The following is a 24,628-nucleotide window of genomic DNA, read 5'->3' as shown; positions in this document are numbered from 1 at the left end:
CTTACTCTCTGTATATCCCTTTCATTAATTAATGCCATGTTTGTTTACTTTTTATTTAAGAGAAAAGTAGATGCATATTTTCTGTGGCTTTTTTCTGACCTCATCTACATTCCATGCATTGCCTACAAAACTTTTAACTGTGTTGTGACAACAGACTCAGTCACAAGTCAGACCACATAGGCTACTACTTTCCCATTTAAATGCCTCAGTGGCTCTTTAGATGTTTTTTATCATAATGCTAAACACTTTAGCTGTGGTCAAAACAAGAGAAAATAAACTTACAGTTCCTTAAAATTTATAGATGGTCACTTTTTAGTATATAGTCACACCTTCTCTCGTCCTCCTTCATCTTACCTGTTTGATGCAGCTGATATCACTGCTTTTTCATGCACTGCACAATTGAAAATGCAGCTTTGAGATGAAACTGAAATGTATTTTCTGACTGACATTAATTTCTAGTGCTGGCCCGAAGAGCTGTTCTACGAAATGTCAGTGAATCCATCAAAGAAGTGCTCAGAGCTCAGTTCAGGAGATCAGTAGAGCTAGAGGTAAGTGGTATGAGGTGTGTACACTTTGATCAATGTAATACAATAGGAGTTTAGTTTACAAGCTGAAACAGTCATTCAAACAGACCGTAGATACTGTATCTGAGAGAGCTTTATTTTAACTTATTGGTAGTCATGTTTTTGTTGGGGTTCTTTTTTAAATTTAACTTTGTAATAATGTATGCTTTAAAAATAAAATCCATGGCAGTGATGACTATAACTGCTGCTTGCTGTAAATAAGAAGGAACTTTAGCAGTGAAAGGAGAATTAAAACATTTTTTGCCCTCAACATTTTCAGTTGAAACTTTGGTCTCTGCTACTTTATTTCAAACGTTGTGAATGCTGAAGTGGAAAAAAAGAGGAGGGAGAATCCTGCCAAATGAAAAAGACTTCTGTCATTTTCTTCCTAGAAAAATCCTTAAACAAAGTGGAAATAGCTAAAAATGTCAAAGTTTTTACTAGTTTGTCTCAACATACTGCATATACAAAATAATAAGACACCATTGTCTGAGTAATTTTAGTCAACACTCTGTAATATAAAGCTTATGACACTTGGGTAGGATCTGTTAGACAAAGTTCTCTTGGCTTGACTTGCACTAAGGTGTGAAATAAAGTAGTGCCAATAAATTCATGCCAACAGGAAAAGGGTTTTTGCCAGCCTCATTTGTGCTTGGAAATTTTATCATGCATTTTAGCATTTTTACCTTAGTCACTTTGTTGTTGTATTTAATGTGGTTTTGGGGATGTGTCCTTAACCTACTGGTTCCTGTTGTCCCAAATCAGGGAACTCTGCCTCCAAGGAGTGGAGTTCAGGTCATTTCCAGGTAAATGCTTCTTTCAAAGGTGCCACCTTGTGGACTTGCACTGGTTTCATCACTGCTGAAGTTCTGGCTGGTACTGTAGAGTGAGAACTGTTGCCTCAGGATCCTGAAGAGTGTAGGAGCAGAAGCTTTATTTTATTTTTAAGGCCTGTGAGCCTTTGTAGTCCATCTTCAGGAAGTTAAACACCCTCTGCAGGCTCTTTATAGGACTCTTAATAAGGTAGTGGTGAGAATATCAGTTGTTAATGCTTTCTGCCAGATGTTTACACAGCATAATACAGTGGAGCGAAGGCATGGATTAGGCTGTGGCAAAGGTGCAGCTGATCAAGTATTTTAGCAGACAATAATCAATAGCAGCATAAGGGACAAAGAAAGAATACAGTCATGTTTTTCCTCAATACTCTCCTAGTCTCTAGTAAATTGAGGCTTAAAAACTTCCTGTACTGTATGTACTCTCTCTTGTGAGTAGCTTGGAAGGAGAAGCTATGTCCTGGAAACAGCAGAGTTGGGTTAGTCATTGCACTTTGGAGCAGGGATAGCTTAACTCCAGGTGTTGTAATAGCTCTCTGTTTCTGCTAAAGGTGTCTGCTTTTGCAGTGGAGGTGGCTCCAAATTGTACATGGAGTTCAGTGTGATTCTTTGGCTTTCTGGCCCAAGGTGTTAAAGTTAAAATATTTGTACATTTTAATATAAGAAGTCCATGCTTGTGTACTTTAATAGTGACACTCTAAAATGTGATGGCTCAGCCAGCTAATTTGTTAGCATCTAGCTGTCCTGGCAGTAGAGGTGAAACTTCCAGGAGGGAGTTGGATGGAAGGCTGGGTTTGTGAACCATTAGAGCTATGCTGAGAGCAGCTATTCTCATTCATGAATCATGATTCCAGAATCATGAGCTGTCCTCATCTATCCTAGATAACTTTGTGGACTTCTCTGTGAATTAGCTTGTAGACAGCATCATGCTGTCATGGGTCTTTTATTTCTGTCATATGGATTAGGCTGAAGAGAATTCATTCTAGACAACCCTGCAATATCTCAAGCAGAAATAGCTATTGTTTTGACTTGTGGTGGCTCTAATCTTCCTACTTCAAAATTACTGTTAAAAGTGGATTTTTGTTTTGGATGTCCATTCTGGAGTTGCTGTTGCAACTGCTATTGTTCTGCTGTTGCTTTTCTGATGCAGTGAAGCACAAGAGGGAACCAGTGTAAGACGTTGAGCCAAAAAAGTTAATTCTAGCATGGATTGCTTTCCTGGTTGTCTGTGGTGCAGCACAGACTGTCAGAGGTGGAGGCAGCTGGGTTGGTTACAGCTTTCATGTAATACCCAACTGGAGTGCATAAGTACATGCTGGCTGCAGTAAGCCTCCCTTCCTCAGCATATATTGCTTCAGAAATCACAGCAAATTGTCACTGAGATTTGTAATTCTAATTCTTCTTTTTCTTGCCTTTTAAGTAGTCTCATTTGCAAGTAATGGGCAACTTTCTTTTGGCATGTGTTATCCATTTTAACTGCTGTTTCCATTTGACAAAGTGAAGCTGCAGAGATTATTTCATCATGAGATAAAAGAATAAAATTTCAGATAAGATGAACTGAAAAGAGCTGTGCACGTTATTCATATCAAACAAATTTGAGTTTTATGGATCCAAATCCATTTAAAATAAAAGTTAGATGTTGCATATATTTGTGGGCTAAGAAAGAAGAAAGGTATAATGAGCAGCATAGATTATTTTTCTCATTCCCTTCTGCTGCTGAGGTAGTTCTTCTGGTGAAGATGAGCTCTCTGAAATGCAGCATTTTAGAGGACAGGAAAGAGCTGCTTGCTGTCTCATCTCAACAGCAGTTGCCATCACTTTACACTACAACAAAGATGCCAATAAGGAGTATGTGGGTTGCAATTTAAGTGGCACTGTGGTTTTCTATAAGGCTGTTCCTGAAGCTGAACATATCCCTTCACCAGCTTGGCATCTGCAAGGTGATCCATTCAGAGAAGAGGTCTACATTTATCAGAAACTTCAGGTCTCTGGTTTACATTATTTATCTGTGAGGCCATCATGGTGGATATCCCAAAATACTTTCAAAGTGTGACTGCCACAGGCAAATAAGGCAAACTGGAGGAGTAAACCAAAAAGGAAGAAAAAAATGGTGGGGAAACAGGTGATTATATTAATATTGAGAGAGTTCCTCTGAAGGAGGTAAGACACTGCAATATGTTTAAATAAATAAAACCCTTCAGTTTGTTCTTACATAGGGGGCTGAGAAATGGTGTATAAGAGTGTCTACATGGTTCAAGGTTTATATTTAACTTGCAGTCTCATTTATTTTAAAGTATGCCTAAAAAAAACCTCAGGGTTTTTAAGAAGACTCAGGACATGGATTGAAAGAGGAGATTGAAATGTGGTAACTGTGTTGAAACAAGAAAATAGAAGTGTTCCCTGGAAAAAAGTTTTCTGGAGTGTGAAAATTATATCTAAAGAATGTTGGTTGTGTGTATTTTACTCCTTGTGTGCCACATATGAATGGTATAGGATGTATTCACTATGGGATGTATGACTGAAATGCAGAAGCTATGCAAGCAGTTCAGTAAGCAAACAGGAATTTTATATGGGAAATGCTACGTACACCAGGGGAATGTAGGCAAGGGGGGTGCTAATATGTGGGAATGTGATAAATCAAGAAGTGCTGAGATTGGTGTGTTGTACTGAAGAGGTTCCAGTAGGTGCCCCTGGCACAGGAGAGTTGCCTCTGATGCACTGGAGCTGAGGCTGCAAGGCACAGCACTTGTGTTTGTGCTTCTGCAGCTCTTTGAAAAATAAAGACTGCATTTTCTACCTCTTTGATGAGGTGGCTTTGAACTTCATGAGACTGTGTAGGTCTAAAATGCTGCCAAATTTAACTTTGACATGTCTGGGGTTTTTTTTAATTTCTGATTTTTTCTTTTTTTGCAGGTTTATAAAATGTCCCCCAGATTTGCTTTCTTGGTGACATCCGGTCCCTTTGTTTACACAGCAATAGCTGTCATAAATGTGCTTGTGAACAGCAGTCTTCTTCGTGGGGAGACCCCCATGATCCTCTCACTGCATCCTTCTTTTACTGTGCCAGACAACAGATTCCAAGTTCAGACAGGTGAGTTCTTCCTGACACAGAGGGGAAAAAGTAGCTTCCTACTGATTCACACTTCTTCACTTGTGATGCAAGGTTGAGTGGAAATCCTGTTTTCTACTGTGAATTTTAAATCTTTTGTTAATGACATAATTTGCAGGTCTGTGGCAGAGAGGTGATAAATTGTAAATGGTTAACCCCATCACTTCATGATTTTTCCAGGAATTTTTTTTTGGTACATTGCAAAATGGGTGTACTCTTTCTCTTGTTTCTAAAGGTTAGAAAATGGAAAAAAAAAATCCATGAAACATTCTTAAAATCACAGTGCAGCTACTTTGTAATGCTTGTATCAATTTCAGATTAAATTTGTATTAAAAGCTGCCTTTTTGTGTTGACATAATGTAGAAGAATTGGTGAGCAGGAGGATTGATTGCTCATGTATAGTATGAACAGGAGGATTGCTTATGCAGTATTCAGCTTTCCTTGGCTGCTGTATTGCAGTAGTTTATGCAAAGTTTGACTGCTAATAATCTAAAGCAAAATAGTACCCATGTAATAGATTTTGAGAGTCAGTGCTGTCATTTAAAATCTTTATCATGCCCTGTTTGCATGATGAAACTGCTTGCCTGTTTGGTTGTGTAATGAGGCAGTGACAGGGACTGAGCATACAAGCAGGGTTAATAAATGTCAACATGGTACTTCTGTTCAGGTATGCTTTGTGTGTTGTTATGCTCTGTTAATAATTGTATGGCAAGACATCACTATAACTGTGCAAATGTGATGTCTTTTTCCACTGCTTAATGTGGTTATATAGATAGACAGGAGATGTATTTTTTGTTTTTGAACCTTGTATAATATTGCTATTAGGGTCTGTAAGCTAACTGTTGCACTTCTTTGGATAAGATTACATCTGGAAATCCACAGATGTGCATATAGTTATGGTCTATGTGCCTGATCACATTCCTCTGCACTCACTCTTTCTATCTTGTGCTCTTTCCCTCTTCTGAACTTAAAGATGTCTGTATCTAAATTTAACAAATAGCTTGCTAAGTGTCTTGAAAGTCTTAGACCAACACTAATGTGCATTAACTGATCCAATATGTAGTATTTTAGAGAAGCTAAATACTGCATTTCAGGCTACAAGAAAGAGATATTTGTTTCCTTTTTTTCTGAAGATTTTAATGAATTGGTTGGGTACTCAGTATTTCAGTGTGGCCAATCCAGTGGTCAGGTCAGGTGAAGTTAGCCACGTATAAAGTGAAGGTCTTTTAGTATACAAGAGGAAACAGTGAGTATTTTGTCACTAGTATCTTTCAGAGATCTAATTACTGCTGCAACCAGTATTAGTGAGTAGAGAATTTACTGTAGTAACACAAAATGTATTCTTAATATATTTTTATCTGGTGTTTCACTGAACGTGTCCTGAGCTTCATGAAAGAAGAAAGTGATAGCCCTGTGAATTCTGTTGTTTGTTCTGTTCTGTCTCATTGGAGTACTTTTCTGTAGGGATAATTGCCCTTTGCTTTCAGTGCTTCAGTTTGTACCTCGAAACGTGGATATTGGATTCTGCACCTTCAGCCAGCGCATTGAGAGGGGGCTGACAATGGCATTCCTGGAGGTGAACAAACACCAGGAGTTCTACAACTTCACTGTGCAGGTGAGAAGATGAACATGTTTTGTGTCTGTACCTTTTTCCCCCCTCACCTTTGCTTGTCCTGTGTTTTATCCAGACAGTGAGATGAGTTAGGTGTTCGCTGGCTGTGACTTGTAGTCTAGGTCATGTAGAGCTATGAGGCTTTGTCATGAAGTCAGTTGGGCTTTTTCCTCTACAAAATAGTATGGCACTACATATTACAAGCTTTTTTAAAAATAATGATCCAAGGTGATGATTTATATCCAAAAGCATTACTGAGTATGATAGGGTTTATAATTTCTCAAATATAAACTGTTCCAACCCTTATTGGAGTTACTCCCATCATAGTTTACTATAGAAGAGTACGGTGCTGTTAAAAAGTTTTTTGTTGGAAGAAAGCTTTCAGGTCTCATTGCCATGCTGGAGACCCTGTTAGGGAATATAGGAGTTAATGATCCTGCTATCATGTCAGCAAACATGCTAGTTGCTTCTGAGGTCTAGAAATACTTAGGGGATATGATGTCTGTGACAGCTGCTACTGGAACTTCACACATGAAAGGTATTGCACATGTGCAGAGCCCTGAATCTCACAGCAGAGCTTAGAACTCCCTGGTAAGTCAGTAATTCAATTTAATGAGACCAACTCCCTCTTCTCTTTGAATTCTTAAATTTAATCTAACTTTGTTGTAATATCAAACTCAATAAAAATTTTATTATGTTGTTTAACTGACACCATAAATACCCATCTGTGGTACCTTAAAATAAAATCAGGAAGAAAAATGACAAAAATTTCAGAATACCTAAAGTATTATATAGTACATATAGAAAAGTGCTCAGGACTTCAAACACAGTGTCATTGCATAGACTGAAGACAGAACATGCTAAACAATTTATTGGACTGTCAGCTTAGCCAGCTTATTTTAAAGGCTTCTTAATTTTTGGATGATGTTTATCTACATGAATGCAGTTGCTGTGTATACTATGCCAAAAAAAGGCTTCTGACCAGTGATTGGTTTTGGGTGTGCATGGTGTAGGAGATTTTAACCAAGAGAATATCCATTTTCAGAACGTTTTTTTCCCATAATCAATCCCTTTCTTCTGTTGCATGCAATTTGGCATTCATGTAAGGCTTATTTTTGACTAGATTATTTTGCTGACTGTCTTGCTAGGTGTTTTCCTCATCATTTTCTGGGCTGTAGCTTTCAGATCATTCTGGATTATGATTGACCTTAAAGGATAACTCTTTGAAAGAGGAATTCACATGTAACTTTGCCTCTTCTGAGACTCAGCTGGCTGCGAATTGCCCCCCTTTTCATATTAGAGGAAAAAGAAAAGTCTGTCAAGGAAGGGATGGAGATGGCAGTGATTTGATGTTGCTGAGCCTCCTTCAATGCTGTCTTTTCAGATACTGAATGTAACTGTAAGCAGGCCTGGGCTGGCATTTCGGCAGGGCCCTGTGAGCATTGTTTTTGCCATCCGAGATAGGAGCGGTTTTCTCAATGGGTCCGAAGTCAGTGAGCAGCTCAGAAACTTGTCTGTGGTGGAATTCAGCTTCTATCTGGGCTTTCCTGTGCAGCAGATTGCTGAACGTGAGTATTTGCTGTTATCCAATACTGCAAGATATTTTTGTCTAGTATCTCCCCTCTCTGCAATTTTTAAATAATTTTTTGCAGAAGTGATAATGCAGCTTCAAGTGCCTAACTTGTATCATGAGGTCTGCAGAGCAAACCTGTGCCTGTTTCTGCTCACATTTTGGTGTTACAGCACCTTGCTGCTTTTATCATCATACTTTCTTTTGTGCTAGGTCAGTTGTACTTAACCTGGCTTCATCAGTCCATTGATCTTAGTCCAGATCTAAAAATAAGAAAAATTAAATTAAATTTAATAATAAATAAGACTATTGCTTAGTAGTGCTGTGAAGTGCAATCCAAGGTGTGTGTCTCTACTTATGTCTGCAGAGGCATTTGCTAATTCTCAGGAGGGTTCACTGCTTTCTCCATTGTGCTGCTCTTAACTGTGTCTCTGAATTCTAGAAAGCCTGGTACACCGGCTACAAAAGCTTTATATGCTTTATTTTTTTGCCCATATAGTCTAAATTAACTTCTCTATGCAGTCTGTTATGTTTTAAGGTATTACCTTTCTCACTTGTAATGTATATTTGTACAGCAAGTCATTTTTCTCAGACCACCATCATCTTAAAGGTAGATGCCTGCATAACAGAGCCTGCTTGACACTTGGCCTTGACAACTTAAGTTTTGTTAGATTTTTCAGATGGGTCATGAACATAAGAAAGATCATGAGAGAATAGTACTTGCCTTTCCCTGCTGATGGGTGTTGTTGACTCAGTCCATTAATTCCCCATTTCTCCTATCTCAGTGTGCTGTTTAATTTTCAGAGTTACTCCTGTGAGCTGTAGAGATGCATAATATCTGACACAGTAAGTTTTGCAATATAGTTAAACATCTAGTGGAATATGAGGTCTGATAGTAGCTGGTGTTCATTATGCAGCTGTGTATGTTAGTGAAAATACCGTAAAGAGAGTCACTGTCAACAGAAAAGTTGCTCTCCTTAGCAGCTTTCGATCTAGGTAAGATGGTTGCACAGGATACTTCCCTTTTTACTGGAGCAGTTTAAACATATTCATTTTTTGAAGCTTTTTATTTAACTTTTTTCAGCATTTTTGAGCCCTCCCATAATCAATGAAAAAATGTATGAGGTTGTTCACTCATTTCTGTTAAGCATTTCTGTAATCATTTGGATTCACACAGTGTGAGCTCTATGCAGTGGTAGGTCTACTTAGTGGAGCCAGGACCAGAAGTCTGGAGAGTCCCTGTCCATAGGTGACTAGCATTTCTTTTTTTCTTGGAAGCCACAGAAAATCTCATGTTGTGGCTGGATTCATCTCATCTCTTTATTGCTCACTAAATTAAAATTAAATGTTGCTCTTGCCTTGATTTCTTGAAAGACACTTATTTTTACTCTGTGTCATCTCTTTTATGCATTTGCACTTGAGTTTAGGTAGCTTTTAGTCTCTGGTAATATTCTTGGTGTTGCATTTTTTTCTATGATGTACTACATTGTCTCTTACAGCTTTTAGTTTTGCCCACATATTGTAAATAATACTTGTAGTGCATTTACAGGTTGCTCCTTGCTGAGATTCCATCTTCTGGATTGTGCAATTAAGTGATAACAGAATTTCTACCCAGGCTGGTGTATCCTGGAAGAGAGGCTGGTCCTAGGGGGAAGACATTCCTACATGGTTCACAGTTGGAAGTAGATGTACTCTAGGGTCCCTTCCAAACCAACAATTCTATGATTCTGTTTTCCTTTCCTGATGGTACTTAGGAAATATGAAATGAATTTAATGCTCATATCAGGAGCTGTCCCTGTGTTACCTGTGTGTGTGTGCAGTGCCCAGTCAGTGGGGCTGATTCCAGGCCAGTCCCAGTGCAGCACTGTGGACACTCACATCACTTACATAACCAAGAAAAGTAGAAGGAGTGGAGAGGACAGGATTTTTAGGAACTATGAGATCTTCCCAAAGACTGCAATGTAGAAAACATGAGGATTGTGGATAAGGTGTCCTAAATTAAGGAATGTTGTGTCAGCATCTGACTTGCTTGCTATTAGAGGAACTTTTTTTACTGTCGATCGAGCCATTCCAGGACAGCACATTTATGTTTCAGTGGTCTGGTCTCAGTAGTGCTTTAATAGTCACTGTTCTGGAATGCCAGCTATGGTGCTATTTGGTACGTTGGCAAAGTGGGAACATAGTTTCCCAGATTACTAGAGCTGTGGGTCCTTCTGTCAAAAAGCACAGAAATTATGAATGTAGTTCAGTCTCATTTATCAGTGAGACAACCACAGCCAGTTATTTTTAGCTGTTCCTACAGTTTTTTACACTGCTGATGCTGTGACTGGATTTTGAGCTTAAAGGTTTTAGATCTTCGGATTCAGAGCCAAATATCTTGTCCAAAGGCTCAGCAGCACTGGGCAGATCCTTCCTGAAACATATTCAACAGACTGTTGAGGGTGACCAGCAGCCAGATCCTCAAAGCTACTTTGGTAGGGAGATGCCTAAATGTTTTTGTTTTCTAGGCCCTGAACTCTGCATTCATGCTTTGCCTGGCACTACAGAGCTACTGTAGCAGGGAAGGTGTTACAACACCTTAGATTGATATAGCTGCTTTGGTCTGTGCAAATTAATGTACAAACCTCTGCTTCCAGTGTGCCTTTTCTAGGAATATTAGCTATTTACATGTAAACTATGTATGTTAGTGTTTATATGTAAATATGAAATGTTCCATGCCATACTGTCCTGTGCCATTTGATCCTTAGTTTATCAGGATGCTTGCAATAAATACTCTTGGTAGTGACTTTTCTTTTTCCCTTAAGAACTCCGTGCATGATCTTGTAAGTTTTAGAGTTGCATCTGAAGAAATGATTTGTGGGTGAGCTAAGTGCCAGGGCTCAACCCCCAGTTTTGGGTGTTGAAGTTGACCATACCCAAGAAGAGCTACTTATGCATCTCGACAGTGTTAAGTGAGAGCTTGACATGAATATCCCAAATACGAGTCTTGTTCCAAAGAATGTATTTGTGCCTTGCCACTTGCTCACTTTGCCTTGCCTTTTGCACGCTGTGCTCTCACAGTTTTTGTTCAAATAAATAACATGTCCTGTTTATGGTTTTAACTGTGTGGTTTGTCCCTGTGCAGTACACTCTGCAGTGTGTCATTAGCACCAGGAATTCTTTGTCAGTTTTTCCCCACTCACGTAGAGTCAGGACCTGGAGTGGAAGTTGTTTGATGGATTTGGACTGTTCTTTGCAGGAGTAGAGCTGTGAAAATGGCCAAAACTGGAGACTTCCAGACTTTTTTTCCTCACAAGACTTCTAGGTGACTTCAGCAACATGTTTCTATTCAAATGTCCAGTTCACACCTTTCCCATGCTTATTTTTCATTGTCCACCTTACAGCTCGTATTTCAGATGTGACCTACATATCTGCAGAAAGAAAACCAAATCTAAGTACAGGGTTTGGGAGCTAGTTCATTAAACATAACAGGAAACTATATATTTAGTATCTCTCTATGGCTAGCAGATTTCTTGGAGGACAGGTAAAGGCTAGGTGTGGAGTAGATGTCAGTATTTGCCTTCATGAACTTACCCCAAATAACGCTCTTTGTTTTTCTTGGGACTTTAAGTAGAGAGAGTTGCCTTGGGATTTGATGTATTTTCAGTGCTAAGCAGCACTTTGATGCATGTCATCTATTTTGGCTGTCTTGGAGATGTTGCAAGGCCAATAGGATAAATATAATATTGTATTATATGGTCCAAGGACTGCAGAAATATTTGATTTTTTTTCTGTACTGATTTTGCATCAGATTTTAAACAGACACTGTTGCTATTGCCCACACCTCAGTATTTGCTTGGAGTCTTATTTTTCATTTAATGCCTACTCATTTCAAATTCTGCATTCCCACCATGCTTTCTACTACTGTTCTTCATTAATCAGAAATAAGCATTTTCATTGTGATACCAGTTCTATCCTGCATGATCCCATGTCTGTAGGAGAGAGTCAGAGATCCTAAGGACATCTGGCAGTGGCCACGCTGCCTGAGTGATGTGCTTTAGAGTGCTGTCAGTAGGTCTCTGGGTGACCAGGTGACCCTTTCCCTTTTCATTCAGTGTCAAATCGATGCTGTTACACGGTATGGTGCTCCAGGGCTGCATGTTAGAAACTTCTAATGATGCCAGCCTCTACTTCATTAATGCAGCCAGAGTCATTAGCAGACCAGCTGCAATCTAGCTGATAATTGTATTTTGTCTATCCGGCTTCCCCCTCAGAATAACAATCAGTCAGTACTGTTTATAATTGTTAGTTAGGACATTAGAAATCTTGCAAATATCATCTTGCTGCAGTGCTGAGACTCCAGATAAGCTCAAGATCAGTTTGTCAGTGAGACGCTTGAGTGAGCTGTGGTATAAGAATTGGAACCTTCATTTGCTGACTTCTGACAATTTTTAGCATTCTTTGTCAGATTCTAGAACCTTGCCTTAGTTGGCAATGATCACAGCACATCTTCCTTTTCAATGTCAAGATTTTCTGCTCAAGTTGGTTTATTTTTAAGTTGCGTTAATTCCATGGAAAGTTTAAATGAATAGTCACCCAACAATTTGCATGAATTAGATCATTTTCAAGTACTAATTAGAAAAAGTGTGAAGAGCGCATTAAGTATTGAAGCAAAACATGATTTTGGGTTAAAGAAGAAAAAAGTCAAAATTGCTAGGAGTTCAGAGCATTATGGTTTTTTATTTCCTTATCATGCTCTTTCCATGCATTGGAAAACAACAGAATCAGTTTTCAGTTTAGTTTATGCTTTTTTTGTTCAGCTTCCGTTTCTAAATTGAAGTAAACAATTGCATGACTGGAGTAAATAGAATTTCAATCTAAAAGCTACAATCAGAAGAGTTGAGTAGCAATGCCAAAAATAAAAGGGTGTGTTTAAATGGACTCTGAGGTCCATTTGTGCTTGTCTGAGAATTTTGGAAATTTAGTTCATCCTGATCATGGACATAGAGGGCCAGTGTTTCCTGTTCAGAAAAAAAGTTCTAACACTGTTCTGAGTAGTGAGGCACAAAGTACCAGCCAGGTGGTCATCTTTAAGCTAGTGGGGCTATTATTGAAATACAGGTGGAATAACCAGATTTTCTTGTTTGGTTGGTTTTTTTCCCCCCATAGGAGTTAGTTATAGATCTGTGAAAATAAAAGGTAAAATGTAACTAATGATTCTTTTGCTTTTACCTTAACCAGAAAATCCCTAAGCTTTTAAAGGGCAAAGGAATCCCATTGTTGGTACACTGACAGAGAACAACTTGTCTACAGATTCTTGCATCATTCAATTTGAAAAACTTTAATTTTCTACTACTCTGAAATGTGGAGTAGTGGCAAACTATTCCACAATTGTAGACATCTTTATTCTAAATTGATCCAGCATGGGCCAGGTCATTTAATTGTTACGTGCTACATTCTTTCTGTCCATGAAATGGTTTAAAAATTAACCTTTGTATAATGCTTAGCAAACTGCATCTGGATTAAATATTTTGAGAAAGTTAAGACCATTCCTTTTCCTTATTGCCATAGTGAACCTTAAGACTTCCCTTGAGGAAACTGTTGGCCCAGCCCCCATCTTTGCTTCTTTCCCAACATGTCTTTACTGCTCTCCAGTGGAAACCTTGGGAAAAATCTTATCTATACTGAAGTCAGTGGAAATAGACTTTCTGTCTTACTTCTACTGTCTAGACTTAATGTCTACTGTCAGTAGAAAGTAGACTTCCCTTACTGGGGAAAGGATTTCCCTCTGGAGCAGATTTTTTTTCTTTTTTGTTTTTTTTAAATTTAGAAATTAAGAAAGCTTGGAGCCACCAAGCCAAACAGAAAAACTATGAGATTTGTCTACAGCAGTGTTTCTATGTGCAGTTATTTGTAGGTTTTGTAAAAAAAAAAAAAAAAATTATGAAGGTGGTGTTTTTTTTAAATGCTTCCCCCTGCACAATTCTGGAACACAAATCATATGTGTTTAGTTCTCTGGTTTACATTTATTGTTTCCTTGTAGTTTCTGCCTCAGAGAAGGTCTTATTTTCATCCTGACACACTCACTGCCCTTCAAGCAAGAGTCTGATCCTGCAGCTAGCTCTGTAAGAGTCACAATGCAGACAGTGAGCTTTTAAATTCCTGGGAGCAATGACCTCGGTGCAGCAGCTTGAAGTCTTTCACGTAATAAATCTGACTGTTTCAGTTAGCTTCTTTCTGTTGGAGACAAACTCAGCAGTGTGTGTTCAGAGCTCTTCCCTTGCCATTGTGTCTGCATTGCCTCAGGAGCAGTAATGCATCTGTGTAAATAAGATGCTTGCTGACAGTATAAATTATGTAGTGACTTCTGGTTTTGTGTATGTTGTTCAGAATGCTGTTCTTACGGATGTTTTCCCTCCATTCTGTTTTTCCTTCAGCCTTTCATTATCCTAAGCTTAATGTGTCCCAGTTGATGAAATCTTCCTGGGTGAGAACAGGTACGTATGGTCTCTGTGAGTAAAAGTGTAATTAGTTGTGTCAGTGGGATAATCAGCCTGCATAAATATCGATAGCTTAGGGGTGCTGCCTTTTTATGAGGTAATAACATGTCTGAACGGAATAAATTCTAAAACCAAAGGCCCAGTGACCTGGAATATCTGGGAAACATAAATCCCTGGTCTAGAATTAACTACTGAAATTCCTTGATAATGCACGCAAAGCACTTTTTGTGTATAAGGCAGTTCATTCTTAGTGAAGCAACTCAGCCTGTCAGGCATAAAGTGTCTACTCTGCGTGTTGTCAATATGCCACGTTGGTTTTTAAGTATATATTTTAAGTCAAAATTAAAGTTTTATTTGTGTGATGTTTTCTACCAAAACATGCCAGAATAAAACAGAGTGAAAATAGATTAATTCCGAGTATGCTAAAGAGTTTCATCACATTTCATTGACCTCTTCTGATTCATTCACAGAAGACCCCTCCCACCAAAGTCTTCTGAATGTTTTATTCTGTAATTTATGGATGTGGTTGAGCTGTCACATTTAGGTGCTAAAAGGCTGTCAAGGTTGCCTACCTGCTGTAGATCTTACCTGCTGCTTTTAAGCCTGAGTGGTGAGAAGGCTTTGCCTACCAAACTTGTTATTAGGATGCAGGTGCCCCACTGGATACACTCTTGTCTTCCCACAGCTTGTATCACCTAAAGTTCACCTGTTGTATAGACTTGGTTTTCTTTTTCCAGGTTTCCCTGTCTCCCACCACTCATTACTTTGCTCTTTTAGTGGGAAACCAAATTGCACCTAAATTCCTAAAGCCCATATGGTTTGTTCCAGAGGAGAAGGATTTAGAATTTCAGAATTTGCTCACTAGTGTGGGAGAAGCTCCTATGTATGTCTCTTAACCAGTGGCATTCTTCCTGAGAGATTTTTGTTGGCTTTTTTTACTATACCTGCTCTATCTTTTGCACAGCCTTAGGTTTGTCCATTGCTGCTGAAAATTCTCCTAAATTCCCTTAGCTCCTGCAGTGTAAAAAGTGTTCTTCCAGCTCTGAAGTTATGTTCCCTTGGGTTTTGATAAACTTCCTGCCTGTAAGATTTTGAAGGCCAATTGCAGCAATTTTTTTTCTCCCTAGCTGTAGTGGAATTTTTTGTTGTCTCAGTTCTTGCAGTATTCTGGGAAAAGTAGACTTTGGCTGGGTCAGTGCTTTCAGTCAGTGTTTTGTATTGTAAGGGTAATGAATCATGACATGGGAAAATTATACAATCTATGCATGTAAAGATTTTCAGTATCAAATTACCCAGATATATGTGCATGCATCCCAATAGTCATAAAAAGCTGAGATATGTGGTGTTCCCCCTCTGTTGTAGAATACAATTCATGCTATTAAACATAATTTATTGATACTGAAATCCAATACACAGGCAAGAACAGTTTTCTGCTTGGTGTATGTAATAGCCTTAGGTCACTGTCTATTTTGCTATTTAATTGTGAGATACTTAGTCTGTGATTGAATTTACAAGACAGATACTGTTGATCTCAGTGAGAAATCATGAAAATATTTCCTTTTTCTGACATCTGCAGTGAAAAGCTTAAAATTGAAAAAGTGACTTTGTATTTGGTTTAAAAATTTAAAAAGTTAAAATTATATTTATTTTTATCTAATTGGTGGTTTTTTATTAAGCACCACACTTAAAAAAAGCTGTGGAAACACAGGAAAAGCAGCTTCTGAAAAAGACAAGCATTTTTAGTGGACAATCAAAACTGAATGTATTTGATGCAGTCAGCAGTGAGTTGGTTTGCTGTCCTGGAGGATTGTTCAGTTGGATCATTTGAGTTACTGTTGTTCCATTCACTCCACATTTCTCTAACTGGATGCCTTCGTGCTAGTAAAATCCACCCTTTTTTCTCATTTTCCTTCTGGGGTTCTTCTCAGCATTAGCTGCCCCAGTGACCCAGGATACCTGGTTGCCAAGTGAGCAGGGCTGCAAACCATTTTTTTGTGCTGTGATTGGCATACTTGTTAATCTTATGGGGGAAGTTCACTTGAATACACAGCTTCATTCAGGTGCTGCTGTTCTACTTTTTCTCCATGACTCTGAACCCTTGCCCTCCCCATCTCCAACTCTGTATCACTTCTGAACACAACAATTTTGACTGCAATTAGTTGAAGCAGACAATTCAGACTGAGTTTTCTCTTTTGTAGTTTTTGAAAATTGATTGAATGCTCATGATTTTATGCATTTTTAGAATTGAAATAGTTTCCTTATTATCCTGGATCTGTCTAGCCTGATTAAGGTTCAAAAGCAATCCTTTGCCTGAATTTCTTTTCCCCAAAATTGCTTATTTTTACTTTTTCCCACCAAATGTCACTCTTTTTCCAACATACAACCTCCAGCTGAACAGGTCAGAATTGTCATTTAAATACAGGTGCTCTCGAATTGTCCCTGACCTGTCACAGGGCGACTCAAAGCTGGTAATTGAAGTTGTGGAGAAGAAACTGAGAAGTTTAACTAATGAATTTGTTTTCTTGGGTTGCTTTCTGTGCACTGCAGTTCTCCTGGGTGTCGTGGACCAGCGAGTTCAGGAGGAAGTGTTTCGGGCTGAGATGGAGCGGAAACTCGCTCACCTGTTGAACGAGGCTTTGCTCAGAGGGCGCATTTGGAGACGGGCCAGCTTTGCAGGCAGCAACATTGTGCAGGTATTAAGAGCTCAAAATCAGAGGATGAAAAATACAGGATGATAAATTACTGAATATAAGTTAACATCAGTTAACAAAGTGTTCAGATTTTGAGTTGAGAAATATAACTCAAAAGCATGTGTCACCTTTAGCTAGTTGGTGATGCTTGTGTTTTGCACCTAAAATATGGTTCATCTTTTAAGCATCACATATATCTTTTAAACTAAACATAACAAATGCAAATAACTGATTAAGTGCCCTACTAAAAATTTCTGATGGTTTCTTAGAAGCAACATTGAAATTATTTTACCAACATCTCATTTTTAAAATCTTCTACTTGTTTGACTTACATGAGGTGCCTAGCAAAAGGAGACAGGATGATCATCCATCTCCTGGGACAGCTACTTCACAGCTCTCTGTGATGTTTTGGCAGTGGTATAGAAATACAAAGTAGGGTAATGTGTAGCTTGATGCAGCAGTATAGTAATACATTCTACCCCTTCTTATTTCTCACAGTACTCCTGGTCACAGGGTTGGATTTCAGGTAAAAATGATTAATCATGCCTAATTTTGCACACATAGCAACTTCTGTTGTCTGGATTCCAGTGCAGATATAGCATTCTAGAGTCACAGGTGGATTTATTCACATAAAGTCCAAGAAGACTTGGATATTTAATTTAAAGTTTTAAATTCTAATGTGTTCTTTTTAGTCAATTCAACAATCTAAAGTCAAAGTACTTTTTTAATAGCTCATCTTCTTAAAAATTACCCTTTCCAGCTAATTCATTGACAGCTGGTTTGCCTCCCAGATGCCCTTTTTGCATTTCAGACCTATTGTCTTCAATTTAATCCTACAGTTTTTGCTACCACTTAAATTTCCAGATGTTGGGATATTCTTACTTCTGCTTTCCTGTCCCAGAAACATCTGTTCCAGTAATAGAGATTTTATTTTATTTTTCTTCTGTACAGCTTTGAATTGCTGCAAATAGGTGTCTGCTTCAGATCTCCTATTCCCAACACCTCTTACTGCATTTTGTTCATTATGCCTTTGTCCTTCCTTTGCATATAAATTAAAGAAATATTCCTTATGTTGCTAGCAAAGATACCACAGCCTATAAAATGTGTATGTTTAGATTACAGTTTTATGGCTTTGCACAATAAAGCTCAGGTAATGTATTTTTTCATGCACAAAATTATGGGCACATCCTTTTTAGATAAGGAGTAGTATTTTGAAAAGTGAAAATACAGCATTTTTCATTTGACTTTGTGTTACATATTGGGATATGAGATGAGGTTTGGTGCTCATGTTCCAGACAGCAGTGCTGCTCATTTATGCCACTTAATTAGTACAAAGAGCCTGCCAACTGTCTTTGGGAGAAGAGGATTCTATTCATTACAGTCAGCACATCTCACCATCATAGGGCTTCTCCAGGTGCTCCCAGCCCACACTTTCAAGTAGGATTAGAGTTGTAATAAAGGTGATATGGAAGAAGGGAGGCTGAAGAGAGACCTTGCAGCAAGGTGTGTGTGCTGGCTGTTCTGCTTTCCTGGATGAGAACAGCAGGTACCTGCAGGTGCCACAGCACCTTGCTAGCTTCCTTGGCACGATGATCAGTTTCTTTCAAGGATGTTCCTCTCTTAGCTAAGGGTCTTGTCCATAGGCATCTGCTATGAACCTTTTGCTGCTGTCAATTCTGTTCCTCATAGCCAGATTTATAAGCTCTGAAGTGTTTGTGTGTCTTCTGGGAGAGCTAATAATGTTTCTTGTGCTTTATATTCAGATTTTCCCATATGTATTTCTTGCACACAAATCAGTGACTGCTATGATAGTAGAGCACAATGAAGTGAAAATAAGAACAAAAACTGCCAGCACCAAGAGTGTTGCATAGTTTTATTAACAGAGCACGTGTACATATCCATTAAAGACTAGGCTCACATTTCACTTGTGTTGTGACCCTATAGACCAGAGCTTTTCCTGAGGTGAAATATATTTATAGTATATTGAAATGTGACATTTCTAAGCTCTGTGGAAAATCAGGACTGCAGGTCAAGAGGTGAAGCAATTATTTGTGAATGTTACTGCAGGCATATTAGTTTCCTTTCACATGCTCAGGAAATGGAAGCGATACCTTGTGAGGTTTAGATTTCATTTCTAAAGGCATGTGTTAGTACCTAAGAATGTTAAAAATTATGCTTTAAACCTAGACACTCAGAAGAGGAGCTTTGGAGGGTACCCAATAGCTGGCCTTCCCCCCTGTTTGACTGACTGTGCTGTTAACAGGTGGGACTCCATGATAAAAAGAGAAAAAAGCCTGTAACCATTATGTACAAAAGCCTCTCTGAAGCCTCACACCTGGTTGTTATACTTCTGGTAATTCCACTGATTGTTGTGTGACTTTGTATTAATGTTTCACAGAGTCATACATATTTTCAATATGCATTTTCTGTTGCTGCAAATTTGAAGGCATATGCTTACTGTGGTTTGCATTGCATCTGCAGAGACCTGTGCTGTATTTTGTCAATGGTTTACTGTAATTATTCTCATTACATTTTTTAGGAATTAAATGGCTTAAGTGTAGTTTAAAAATACACCAGTAGCTAATAAAAGGAAATTATTTTTCCTTCATTTTTACATGCTTGGTCCTTTGAACCTAGTAGAAAGTGAAAAAATGATCCTAGTAAATTAAAGTAAGAGGAATGTTCTGATTTAAAGAACATGTTAGGCAGCATTTTAGTTCCAGTGTGTGTGAGGAGTAGCAGTTTATGACAGAATGTAATGACTGAATTGAGCTTTTTATTAAGGCAAAAATTCCTTGTCTTGTTTTTCTCCTGACAGCTTTGTGTCTCTCCTGTTTGAGGAAAGCCTGTCTTGCTGTGAGTTTTTAGGTTTATAAATAAAGCCTTTGGGCACTGCTGCTGCTTCACCTTTTCCTCTGAGGCTTTTGGCCCCTCCAGCAGCTGTCCCAGGCAGCAACTGGCCCCTCTTGTCATGTTTACAGTCTGTTTGTACCTCTGTGTGCTGACCACAGTACAGCTTGAATTAATTGCCCAGACACTAAAAATCCTACTTTTAAAAAGACAGACAGAGGATCTTTTTTGATTATTTTTTCCCAATGTGATGAGGGAAGGAGAGAAAGGTGAATAATCCTCATGCATGAGCACTGGAGATTGTGTGTGCATATCTGCTTCTAAGTAGCACTCATGCCTTCCAGACCCTGAAACAGTTCACCCAGGAGTTTCTTGCTCTTGTGGGGATTGCTGACCAGGCATCCCACTGGCTGGCTGGGACTCTAAGAATGCTTTGCAGGCTTCCCCATCACTTGTATTTCTGGGCTTGAAATTGTGGACTAGATTTTGTTACCAAGGCAACTCTGTTCACTGACCTATGATATTCACTTGAAAACACTTTTTAAATTAAATTTACTGACACCTGAACACAGTTAAGCCTTTCTGCTGTGGAGGTTAAATGCATGTCTAGTATCAACAAAGATGGTATCATTTATGTACACAGAAGTTGAATTAGTTTTTTCTTCTTTTATTTTCTTTCCTTTCCCCCCACTTTCTGCCTTCTGTGTTTAAAATTCTTCTATCTCATCTCTCCCTATGTCATCCCTCACTGCCAAAGCATAAATGTAAAATGCTTAAATGCTTTCCTTACATGTGGGCTGCTTTGCTGGATGCCTGGCAAATAGTATTTGTCTCTGCTTGCATTCTTAGCATTCTCAGGGACAGGGACTAAGCCAGTCTGAAGCTGCACAAAGAGTATAATTTGGAACCATGTGTCACAAAACTTAGAATACAGAAACTCTATGAAAAACAGGCGCAGTGACTGTGTACCTCAATTCCATGAGCAGATCTAAAACTATTCAGACCCATTATGCCATTTCCTGTGTTTCAGCAAACTCAGGGGCTAGTTATAAAAATCAACAAGTAAAATTTAGTGAATCAGTGTGAGAAGTGAAAACTGAGGTACTGATATGGTCACAGGTACTGTGTTTATGTACAAGTCTGATTGTCTTACTATCTTTGCTTCCAGACAACCCTGCTAGTCATCAGCTTTCCCAGAATAGAAATCCATAACCATCTCCCCATGGTTTTGAAATTTTGTCTGCAGCTTCTCTCTGTGAAACTTCTTTTTCTCTATGGTGTGAACAGTCATAAAATACAGAATTGATTCAGATAAAACTTAGCTTTAAACAGTAAACTTAGTTCATCAGCACTAGCCTGCACTTCCACTGAGCTATTTTGTGCTTGTTCCTGTGTTCTCTATACTGTGCTGAAATATCTCCAGCTACTTATTCCTATTTCCACTCTCATTCATCCCTATTCTTCAGCATAGGGAGCCATATGCTCTTTTTAATTCTCTGTTAAAATTTACACAATTTCAGTTGTGACAACTTACACTGGAATGTTGTCCTTCTTACCCCCTGCCTTTTCTAAAGGCAGCTGTGGAGAAGTTCCTTTGTTAACCCATTCAGTCAGCTTGGGACCATTACCTGATGTTTGTAACACATAATTATAGTCCTTCTTGGATTCTTCACAGATCATAAAATACATGACAGTTCAGTTTAAGAATTTTCTAATTTTCTCTGATTCTGTGGCTTTGCTGTGCACAGAGGGGCTTCATAAAATTAAAACAAAGAACACATTGATTTTCAGTCCCACATGGCCTTTCACTCCCTCACCCTCCATGTGAGTTAAATGCTATTTGGGAAGGTTTCATCTGTGCTGGAAGCAGATCCCAGCAGTATACTCTGCTGCTCTGTGCACTGAGACCAGGCTGTGGCAACCCACCTGAAGCAGGCATAATATAAAGCTGTGGGTATTTGTTAACTAACTGCATATTAGAGGTCCATGAAGTCAGATTTAGCTTTACAGCTGCCAAATATTTGTGTTGAAACCTGATTTATTGATGCTGTTTTGTTACCTTCAGTCAGGGATTGTTTTCCCTTAGCTGGTAGAAGAGGGAATGGTGTTCAGGTGAGCAGCAGCATCATTTAATAAGTCCTGTTAGCAGCTCTTGCTGTGTTTCAGAGATCTACACTTTTTTTTTTTTTTCTCTATTTGTAGATATTATGTTTCTTGCATCAAATGTGGCCGACATTGAACATTATTATTATTTGCTTACAGTTAATTTGTTTTACAAGATTTATGACAATTGTGCTTTCTCTTGTTTCATTTTTCTCCCCTCTTTTTTTTTTTTTTTTTTTTTTTTTTAATGTATGTATGCATCTTGCTGTTACCATTCCTGGGAATTGTTTATTTAGGGCATGTTTTTTAGTTGCTGTCCCCAAGATCAGAACATCATTCCTGTTGAGGTGGAAATTGTACTTCTTTCCTTCAGCGTGATTTGTTTAGTTGGGAACTAGGAAAGAAAACAATAGAAGATATGCTTTTGTAAAACTCAGACATGCAAACATTGGTGTGTTTGCTTTACTCAAGGTCTGTGGGCAGTTTCTGAGATTATAATTTATTAAATATGTACTTTGTAGCAGAATGATAATTCTGAAGTAAGCAAAATACATTGCTCTATTTATTCCTTCTAGAGCCCTTCAAATTCTTAAAAAAAAAGTCATGACAGAATACCCCCTACTATTTTTTGTCCTAAGTCTTGTTTGAGCTCACCATTACATGGTAAATGGTTAAACAGGGAGAGTTGTTATATAAAAAGATGTAATTTTATAGGAATTCAAAGTTATGTGGTTCTAATATGCAATGTAGATGTTTGGTGGCTAGAGTATCTACAGGGCTTCCTCATAGCATGCATTCTTTTGATTATTAATGTCTTTAGATGTAGGTAGGAAGAATTGCTTCCCACAGCTCAAATACATTCCTTCCAGAAGAAAGGTGGATGCCAAGGGGAGCTGTTTGGAGGATGAAGGTGACTGTGCAAGTGCTTAAGTTGAAACAGAGCAAACAGTTTTATTTGATGCTAACAGAATATTCGCCCGTGTAGCTGCTTGACATTTAGAAAAACTGGAGCAAAGAGGTGTATGAGTTATGAATAACAAATCAAAGTTAGAGTAGATATTTAGAAGGATATTTAGAGAAGGGAAAAGTGCAGCCACACTTCTTCTAAGCAGCAATTGCTAAAGGCAGTAGAGGTTTTCAGGGTGGCACTTTAGAGTGAAAGCAGTTCTCTAACTTACCAGATGTGCACATTGTTACGATACAAGTGGGTAGGGGGAAAGGAAAGGTTTGCCATAAAAATGTATTTTATAAGGGATCACTTCCCTTGAAATTTTCCTTTCAGTTACAACAGGAGAGAGTACGAACTGTAAGACCAAATGTATGGGATCTCCAAATAAATCCAACTTAAAATGTAAAAGTTTTGCAATTTCTTTTCAGATTGTGAACGTGTCACGCCTAGTTGGTGTCGATAACCCCGTGGAGCTGATCTATTTTGTGGAGGACCAGGATGGGGAGAGACTGAGTGCTCTGAAGTGCTCAGACCTGATGAACAGAGTCGATATCCAGCGGGCTGCCATCATCCTTGGGTACCGCATCGAAGGCAGCGTTGCGCAGCGTAAGCCCTGTCAAATCCACACCAGCCAAGGCAGGCAGGAAGGCTGTCTTTGGCACTGCATGGTGCCCACTGTTGTAGTGGGGTTTTTTTGGAGTGCTGCAGCCTTGACACTCCTGAGGAAATCAGTTTTAGCAGCCTTCCAGTGAGCTATGCTTTGTTTTGCCTCTTGAAGACCCTGCTGAGCACAGGGTTGCAGCAGAGTCCTTAAGTCCAGCCTCACTGCATTCACTCCTTGCTTGTGCTGGAAAAGTGCTGAGCTGACTAAAGACCTTCCTGCCATTTTCATCAGATCCTGCTCGTCCAGTATTTCTTTACAGTTTATCTTGTCCAAGAGCTTGTTCAAACCTCACAGTTGTGGGATGGGAGGGTGTCAGTATGAAGTGTGTGTTTCCTTTAGCTGAGTAATGGCAGTGTGGTTTAACACAAGTCACTGCTTTTTTGTCTGTGTTATTTTTTCCATGAAAGATGCACAGCAAGAGTAGTTGGGGCATTTATTTTTTCCATTGAATATGATTCACCTTGGTTTTGTTTGTCCATCAGTAATATATAAGTAATATGGTCCACCAGTCATATGTAAGTAATATGATATTTTAATAATATAAAAGTAATGTGATTTTTTACTAGATGCACATCAAAATAAATAGATAGGTCACGTAAAGTCATATAATTACTTTATTCAGGAGGCTTGATATATAAGTAATTTTCAGTTAGTAGTGAGACAGAATACCTACTCAAAATTCTGTGTTACAATTAGGAAAGAAACTTAAAGGTATCTTAGGAACTGACAAGTATGATCTGCAAAATACCTCATTGGTATGAATGCTTAATTACCTTTTCTCATCTATGTGCAATATGGAGGCATGAGTTACATGGTACCACAGGGTATTTTGCCAACAGATCAAGCATGTGTCTGATATTTAAAATTCTCTGCAGAAAGAAAAGAAAGAAAATAGTAATAATTGCACCATTTGTATGTGTTTCTAAATTTTGTCCCTCATTAAAACAGTTGTGTACAGATAGGCCAGTAGCTCATATACATCTACTCATTATCCATTAAGGGACTGTAATGGTGGTTAGACACAAGTGAAAAAGTTGAAAGAATAAATTCTCTTTACAAAAATGGTAAATGTTGACCTAACTTCATAAACTATTCATAGCTTATTGTGCATGTTGAAACTTGTTATCCTTGACCTGTCATTAGAAAGATCTTCTAAGAGTCACAGTCATAAAAATCTTTAAATGCTTCTATTGGAAGAAACTAGAC

General features: G+C 38.5%; 1 protein-coding gene across 4 annotated transcripts in view; it reads left to right on the top strand.

Moving 5' to 3' along the window:
• Positions 1–24,628, top strand: part of KIAA1549 — a 137,470-nt gene that overhangs the window by 70,632 nt on the left and 42,210 nt on the right. For all 4 annotated transcript variants that reach the window (XR_013773944.1, XR_013773945.1, XM_079303415.1 and 1 more), the window contains exons 3-9: positions 460–548; positions 4,310–4,487; positions 5,993–6,120; positions 7,502–7,685; positions 14,104–14,163; positions 16,714–16,859; positions 23,187–23,364. Coding sequence is in view for 2 of the 4 variants with exons in the window: in XM_079303415.1 (XP_079159541.1) it covers positions 460–548; positions 4,310–4,487; positions 5,993–6,120; positions 7,502–7,685; positions 14,104–14,163; positions 16,714–16,859; positions 23,187–23,364 (963 nt within the window). In the remaining 2 variants the exon portion in view is untranslated. The remainder of the gene's footprint in view (positions 1–459; positions 549–4,309; positions 4,488–5,992; positions 6,121–7,501; positions 7,686–14,103; positions 14,164–16,713; positions 16,860–23,186; positions 23,365–24,628) is intronic.

Source organism: Erithacus rubecula, assembly GCF_903797595.1.
Source record: "Erithacus rubecula genome assembly, chromosome: 4".
NCBI classification, from domain to species: Eukaryota; Metazoa; Chordata; class Aves; order Passeriformes; family Muscicapidae; genus Erithacus; species Erithacus rubecula.
The sequence above is the reverse complement of the archived record's forward strand: the minus strand, read 5'-3'. Positions and strand labels throughout refer to the sequence as shown.